At 33.7% G+C, this 8,781-nt stretch overlaps 1 protein-coding gene across 1 annotated transcript in view; it reads right to left on the reverse strand.

The window, feature by feature from the left end:
- The window catches only part of LOC113238693, a gene marked incomplete at its 3' end in the record, with an annotated part of 8,747 nt that extends 5,806 nt beyond the window's left edge, over window positions 1–2,941 (reverse strand). Inside the window, exon 1 of the mRNA XM_026475528.1 lies at window positions 2,822–2,941. Within this exon, the coding sequence (XP_026331313.1) occupies window positions 2,822–2,941 (120 nt within the window). The remainder of the gene's footprint in view (window positions 1–2,821) is intronic.
- Window positions 2,942–8,781: the final 5,840 nt, after the last annotated feature.

An 8,781-nucleotide genomic window follows, 5' to 3' on the forward strand; every position in this document is an offset into this window, starting at 1 on the left:
TGTGTGTGTGTGTGTGTGTGTGTGTGTGTGTGTGTGTGTGTGTGTGTATACGCAACGCGTGTGCGTGTGTGCTCGAATATGAATGATCTTGTATACTGTCCTATAAGATAAGTTTTAAATAAGAGGAACTCTTCAGTTTCGACGTAAGAAAGTTTTAACAAACATTTTGTGATTATTTCTTCTGCTATACGTTATTGCGTTACTTGATATCAAACGATATGATAGTTGGGGCTGAGTCTAGTTTAAAAAAAAATTAATTAGCCTCAACACACACTGGGGCAGAGTCGAAGCGTCGCGACGCGTCATGTTTTTCGCTTATAGCATATTCATCTCTATTTTCCCATCATTAAGGTACAAATTTGTGTTATGCAAATATGGATTCAAGGGTCGACGCTTGGGCGTGCAGTCGAGTGGCTTCGCGCGTCGACGTGGTCGCCGAGCGTTATCTTGTGCGCAGTGAGTCGTCAGACGCCGACCACCCTGTGATCCGGGCGCACTAGTGCGAGCATCGTCGCGCGTTGCGACGCTTCAACTCTGGGCCAGTGTGATTTGAACCTTAATCAATATGTTTTTTGCATTATTTTATTAGCAATTACTGCTAATAGCTCTGATCAAATCCGCAAAGTCAGTCGTAACACGCGGTTCCTGAACGTACGAACGGTGTGTATAGATAAAGCAGTGTATGTAACTGTAGATAATTAGGCATTAAAACATTCATGTGATGTTTTCATAAACCCACACTCGTATTTTAATGCCTATTAAACCACTATTTTGTGAAAACGGCCTCGGTTTTCATCTCACTCGATCTGTAGCTCAGTTGGTATAGAGCGGTAGCCCCTACATGGCGACAGATGCTGGTTCCAATCCCATATGACGATCCCATATGAATCCCATATAACATTACCACGTGACGATAATAAACTACTCAGCAGTGCACTGGCCGAATAGAAATGTGCAAAACCTGCCTGCTGAGTAGACGTTTCCTGTTTTACATTTAAAAATTATATTGTAGTTAAATACGCACATGTGTGCGTATGTAAATAGAATTTGTATAAATAGTCTAGAAATAAAGATCTCTTTGGATCCAGATTCATAGACGACGACGGAACTCTCCTGACTACAGCATCCTCTCACTGCGGCCAAGATACCTTTAGCCGTCAGCTTATCTGATCAGTCTTGTGAGTCTGTGAGACTGGCAGCGAGAAAATCCACTACTTGCACCCCTTATCCTTCCCACCTTCCGTCTGTTACCTTAGATCGCATGGTAACAGGCTTCCCCTGCCTATATAACCGCTCACGCGATACATGCAACCGTAGACGCATACCACACCTAGAGGTGCCGGTGTTGATTTTATACCGATTTATCGGATATCGAAGTTATAACAGGTAAAAGAACTAATATTAATTGCTGTTTCGGTAACTACTCTAGCAAACCATAAAGTTTTTAATGCCTGGGTCTGTCATTTAAAAAAATAAACAACTTCAAAAATACGTCACGACAATCGTGTGTGTTATTGCTTGAGCTGGTGATTTCGGTGTTTATTTATTGAAAACATACCGTAAGTAGCGTTTTTTAAGTTTACCCTGAATATAAATGTTTATAAACTATACTTTAAGGAGTAATTTCATGGTAAACGTTAGAACCACTCAAACGGAATATTATCATATTTATCCAAGTACACCAAAAATTTCATTAGTGCTTTTTAAGTGCAGGATTTGCGGTGTATTACTGCATTTTATTTGAGATGTTTTTATTGGTAGTACGGAGGGTATTTATTTAGCAATGCAGAATAATAATTTTTATTTATAAAAACTTGTATTTAAAGTGAATGCTTTTCTAATTTGCGAAACCAAATAGCCGCCATTTTGCGGTAGAAAGAGCGCGTCGCGTGAGCGGCTATATACGTATTTATAGTAGTGTATGGTTAGGGCTAGGCTGTAAAAAAAAGGTAGGAACGTAGGGTTGTTTGTGATAGGTTATAGCTTTCCCTTACCATTTCATGTATAGCTTTAATTACACATACAAGACAATACTCAACAGTAACACTCATCATACCCAACAAATACTACACAAACTGTCACTCGGTTTTAGGGCCCACTGAAAATCAGCGTCACAGCCTTTTCTCGGTGGTGACAATAGCTGAGTGGGATCCTGTTACATACGCCACATCCACGCACAGTGACACTTAATCTAATTGTGTTAAATATTTCATGTTTGCTTTGTTGTTGTGTATGATTTTTTACTTTTATTCCTTTTTTTCCAGTTATTTTTATTTTAATTTTTTGTTTTAATGTAGCTTCATCTTTTTTTTTATCTTCATTTTATTACTGTGTATATTTTTGTTGTGGAGTAGTAATAAAAAAATTCTATTCTATTCTATTCTACAAAAAAAGTTATTTGGTTCTACAGTCAGCAATCGTGTATAATTATAATTCAAATTCAAAATATTTATTTTCAGATAACACGATCTATTGGTGTTAGTATATTAGAGAAAAAACTTATAAGCTATTAGTTAGTTGGAATATTACATAACATTATTACTTAATTAATTAAAATCTAAAATGTCAGGTACTTACAAGGCATCTCGTGCGGTATCATTATCCGTACGAGATGCCTCAGCACTCTGTGATCCACTGCCACAACCTTCAGGATGCTGTTGTTACTCCCCTGGAACTTTCTAACTAACGATGCTACTGTTTTTCGCAAGACAAATTTCCCGAAGGCGCTGCAGTACCGGGGTAGTCTCAACATCATCAAGAATAAGTTATTATATTCAACGCGCAGGGAATTAAGCGACCTTTGAACCGCCTGTGTACAGACCCTGACCACTTTGAAGTGCGTTATGTTGTCTTGATCCGCACAGCGGGTAAACCTGCGGGCCACCATATTCCTGCGTATCGCCAACGCCCTGCGCTCCCTCCCTCTAAATATCGTCATCATCTTTAAGCTCATCGGCAAAAATGTGTCCGAGGTATGTGATGTATAATGTATTTGTCTTTTTTAACCGACTTCAAAAAAGGAGGAGGTTCTCGATTCGACTGTATGTTTTTTATTTATTTTTTGTTGTATGTATGTTACGCGATAACTCCGGTATTTGTGAACCGATTTTCATGATTCTTTTTTGTTGGAAAGGGGGTACTTTCATAGTGGTCCCATTTCATTTTGAAGAAAATCATCCACCTCTAAGGGTGGCTGTTCACGCATGAAGATTCATTTTTATAAATAGCGCCTAAGTTTACTTAAGGAGCAATTATTTCAATGGTTGATTTTGCTATTTGTCCAATTCAAGGCGTTTTTCTCTCAATATAATTTGAGTAGTGAGAACCGATTTTTATTATCTCCAGTGTCAAGTCCTGTATAGTGGCGAATTTAAGGATATTTCAATAAAACTTAGCAAATAGACGTAATTCCACGTACTTTTGAGGTCGGTTTTTTTAGTACTCTGTACTGAGATTATTATTTTTATTGTTAGTTTTTAAATTCTTTTTTTATATCTTATTGCTATTAATTTTTAAATTTATCTTAGTTTTCACGGTGGATTACTTCTTAACTGTAATACTGTGAAAATATGTGTACAATAAATAAAAAGAAATTAAAAATTACGAGCCATAGATGGGTGAAAATAGATGGCAAGATCGTGGTGAATGGCTGTATGGGAGGCATTTGCCTAACAACGTATGAACTCGGGCTGTGGACGATGAAAAACTGCATAGACTTGTTTAAGATTATAGAGTGCTGTTTCCATCACACTTTGAACTGCACTTATAAGTGGTATAAAGCTGAATTTAAATCTTAAAAGCATGTGAAATAGCTTCAGTAAAATATTATATCTAAACATCGAGCATATAACTAGAATCCACCCCTGACAAGTCATCAGGCAAATGGGCCTTATATCACCTTATCACCTAGGTAAAATAGTACAGCGCCAACAACTGAACAGTGTGTGCGTCTCCGAATATTCCAAAAATATTCTGTAATTATTGTAATAAAGATAATATCTCCAATTATGGGGGGCTGTTCCGTTCGATGATGTGGGAAAAACAATAAATCATCTAATTACAGATCAAACAGAATTACATTTCATCGATAATTAAATATGAAATTTTTAAATTTTCGTCCATTATAGTAAAGCTCAAGTTAAACCGATCGATATGAAATGAAACAATTGGTGACACCCGTCAATTGTTCGAATTCGGGATGGCCAATCGGAGCGCAGTTGTCACCGTAATGATTTGGCAGAATAGTTTTCAAACAAATTAAATTTAAAAAAAATCATCTCTATTTCTTGTTATATACTCTATGTATCTAAACCACCACCAAATGTTTTTTAAAAATTAACGTTTCAATAAATCAAGTTACAATGATATTTGTAGTCTTCGTTATGACAGATACAATTATCAAGTGGATATAATATACCTCAAATGAAAATATCTGTGGAACATACCTGAATATAATAAGATATCACATGTAACTTATTTCGGTCCATCTGATCTGGTTGTAGTTACAATACTCCCAACAATTTGTCGTCAGTTCCAGGTCATTTCTGAAATTTACTATATACCTACAGTTCACTCCCTTTACTTATCATGGTACGCAGAGATCACACATTTCCACTTGCTATGATCCTGACATAAATATTTCGTGTCTTATTTTATTTTTGTAGGTTCTGGCTTCTGTCCTACTTAGGACAATTCTTCCAGTGTCCAGGTAGTTTTAGTAAAATTTTGTGTGAGTGAAAAAATCAATCTTGCGTGTTATTAACATGGATCAATGCAATTCATATACGCTCGTCGGTTAAGATTACCTAGACCTCTTCAATATTGAGGTAGATAAATGAAAGAACGAATAGAAGGGAATGAAGCCGCTTGCAAAGACTAGTGCAAAATTGATAACAAGCCTTACTTACTATGTTTCTAATACTGAACAATTTAATACTAAATTTCTATATAGAGAAATTAAATTTTATTTCAAATTGTGAAAAAATCTGATCAAAATCTGTCACTTGACTGTCAAATTTCCAAGTCTACAATTTTTTCTACACTTTTTTTTTCTTAGAGGATGGATCAATAAAATGTATTTTTGTCATTTGTAACTTTATGTCCAGGTCCTATTTTTTGTAGAGGCAGGAGGTGTTTTATTTCCTAAACTCTAGGACAAAATAAAAACAATACAATTGTCTGGACGAGGAAGAAATTTATTCTGTGAAATTATTTTTGACAAAGAAAAAAGGTTTCAAAGAAATAAAAAGTTTTCAAAAGAAGTAGAAATTGAAGTTAAGCATAGTTTTAGAGTACAAAAATAACAATAGTTCATTTCCAGGAGTAGACTTTCTAATATAATAACTAAATATGTAATGGTTGAGGTATTATCCATGGCCAGCAACAACGGTCTGTGCAGTCCAGTTTTTAGAGTTTTCCTTTCGTGTACATTTGAATTAGCCAGTGCGACTCCTTTGCAATTTTCTGTAATAGGAGTTGCCCTTACGTGAATAATACCGCATAATAATATTAGCAACATCATTTTTGAATCTGAAATGAATGAAACAGAAGTTTGGCAATTTTTAATTTACGTTTAACAAATTCATTAAAAAATATGACTTCATTCGTATTTGCGGTATATTTCTTTTTTAAAAAAGGAAGTGTCTTTTAATTTTTAACCGACTTCAAAAAAGGAGGAGGTTCTCAATTCGACTGTATGTTCTTTTTTTTTGTATGTATGTTTATTTATTTATTTATTCATTGCTTGCTACATGGTTTTCTTAGATCTAAGTTTTACATTTTTTCCTTATACATATAGCATCCCGGTAGGGCGTTGCAACATCTGAGAGAGAGCACACTTTACAATATTCCATTTACATATCTATTACATTACATGTCATATTTATTGTCAAAAATTATACATTACTAAAATAGTCAAAATAATAATAGTAATTTAAAAAAAAAATTGTCATATAATTACCCAATATCAAAAATAAAACTTACATTAAACAAATCAAAACTAGTACAGTATTTGAGTGTTATTTTCTGAGAAAAAATCTTGTAATGTATAAAATGCGTTGTCCAGAAGATATTTTTTGAGGTGATTTTCAAACTTTTTTATATTTGGTTGACTTTTTATACTATTTGGTACAGCATTAAATATTTGGATTGCCATAGAGTGAGATCCTGTCCTATATAGGCTTAGGGTAGAAAAGGGTAATTTTAGTTTGTTTAAGCCGCGATTATTTCGTTTTACTATGGTAATGGGGGAATAAAGTTCAAAATGTTTAAGGACAAATTTACAGCACTCCAAAACATAAATAGAAGTTATTGTCAGAATTTTATGTTTTATAAAATACGGTTTACAAGACACTGTTTGTTCGATGTTAACTAGTATACGAATACACTTTTTTTGAAGAATCATAAGTTCATTTATATTTGTACAGTTTCCCCAAAGCACTATGCCATACGCGAGTCTGGACTGAATATAGGAGTAATATGTAGATAGAGCTGTGTGAAAGTTTGTAACTTTCTTCAAGTTCAGTAAGGCATATATAGAAGATGACAAATTTTTGATTAACTTCTCTACATGCGCTTTCCAGCACAGACTAGTGTCCAGTCGGATTCCGAGAAGAGTAGCTGCTGTTTCAACATTTAGTGCGCAATTTTCGTATTCATAGTGTAATTTTAAAGGTGTTTTTTGGTAAGGTCTAAATTGTATCAATGAGGTCTTCTTAAAGTTTAATTTCAGATTATGTGCATTGAGCCAGTTTATAATTTTGTCAAATGTAATGTCAAGTTTATTTTTTAATTCGTTCATTGTCATACAAGGGAATAAAATTGATATATCGTCAGCGAATAGAATACAGTGGTCGTCAATTATTTTGGGAAGATCGTTTATATACACTAGGAATAAAATACATCCCAGGACGCTACCCTGTGGGATGGAGTTTGTCATGCTTATTCGTTCTGAACGCACGTTTTTTACTAATCCAGTTGTAAAGTTAATATTTTCAATCTCTACGTATTGATCCCGGTTCGTGAGATAAGATTTTAACCATTTGTATGCTATACCCCTAATCCCGGTATTGTAAAGTTTGTTCAAAAGGATTTTATAGTCAACTCTATCATACGCCTTACTCATGTCCAATAATAATCCTACCGCGTATTTCCTTGCGTTTAGTGTATCTAGTATTTCATTTACGTACTTGTATACAGCGAAAATCGTAGAGCGGCCTTTTCGGAAGCCATACTGATTTTTGTCAAAAACGTTGTATTTTTCATAAAAGGAATACATTTTTTTACACATTACTGATTCAAATATTTTAGATGATGTTGGTAATAATGCGATTGGCCGATAATTATTTGTATCTGTCAGTTCGCCATTTTTGTGAATAGGTTTGACGATTGATATTTTTAGGGAATCGGGAAAAATTCCTTCGTTAAGGCTCTGATTTATAAGTTCCGTATAAGGCAATGTTAGACTATCAATACACTTTTTTATTAGGATGGGAGGTATTTCATCAATGCCGAAACTATATTTATTTTTTAATTTTTTAATAACGTTTCGAACTTCACGTGGTTCAACAGGAAATAAATAAATAGAATTTTCGATGGGCTCTGTGACCTTAGTTGTTAATTTTAAATTTTGATTTTGATTTAATTCTTGTGGGGTTTTTTCCGGTGCGCCAATTTTAGCAAAGTAGTTATTAAATGAATTTGCCACGGTTTTGGGATTTGTAAGACAGGAATTCTGTGTCTTTAGTGTAACATTTTGTTTTATTCGAATATTTTTATTCGTTTCTTTATTAATTATTTGCCATATAGTTTTCATTTTGTTATTTGAGTTCTTTATTTTAAAGATGTTTTTCAGTTTCCGTGCTCTATGAACTACTTTTTTTAAAATTTTTTCATACAATTTGTGGTGTTTATTTAATATTTTACTGTTTATTTGTGATAAATGAATTTTGTCAAGTCTTTTATTCATGCAAGATCTTTTTATTCCTTTTGTAAGCCATGTAACTTTCGGTTTTAACGGGATTTTGATTCTTTTTATTGGAATGCATTTGTCTAATGTTTGCTTTAAAATTTTTGCAAAGCCATCATAGTTGTCGTTAATATTTTTATCTGGTTTTATAATATCTTGCCAGTTTGTGGACATAATTTCGTTTTGAAATTTAGTCATATTTTGTTCACTGTAGGTACGTTTGTCAATAAGAAAATTTTTGAAGTTTAAAATTTTAGATGCGATGGGTAGCAAAATTCCACGGTGGTCAGAGAAACCAATTTCATGAACTGAGGGTTCTTGCGTTGTTTGATTATTTGATTTAACAAAGATGAGGTCTAAGCATGTTGCAGTGGATTTAGTGACCCTGGTTGCCGCTTTTACCTGCTGCCTAAAGTTGTATGTTAACATGAAATTCGAAAGTTTTCTCTTTTTCTTAGTATTTTTATTGAAATTAATATTCAAGTCTCCTCCTAGAATAATTGATTTAGCTTTATCTTTTTTATCTAGAATTTTCATTAATTTTTCTAGTTGGTTATAGATAATTATATTTTGTTTGTTACTAGTGATTTTTTTGTTGCTATTTGGCCAATATAATGTGATCAAAAGTATGTTTAGAGCTACTATTTCTATGGCACATATTTCAAAAACTGATTCAATTGATAAACTAATTATATCACTACGATTTTTAAATTCTAGTGAGTTTTTTAGTAGGATGCATACACCACCCCCTTCTTGATTTATTCTGCTATATGAAGACACCAAGCTGTAGCCGCTTATATTGATATACTTCAGTT

This window comes from Hyposmocoma kahamanoa, unplaced genomic scaffold (genome assembly GCF_003589595.1).
Source record: "Hyposmocoma kahamanoa isolate Upper Pololo Valley unplaced genomic scaffold, ASM358959v1 97582, whole genome shotgun sequence".
Classification (NCBI taxonomy): domain Eukaryota; kingdom Metazoa; phylum Arthropoda; class Insecta; order Lepidoptera; family Cosmopterigidae; genus Hyposmocoma; species Hyposmocoma kahamanoa.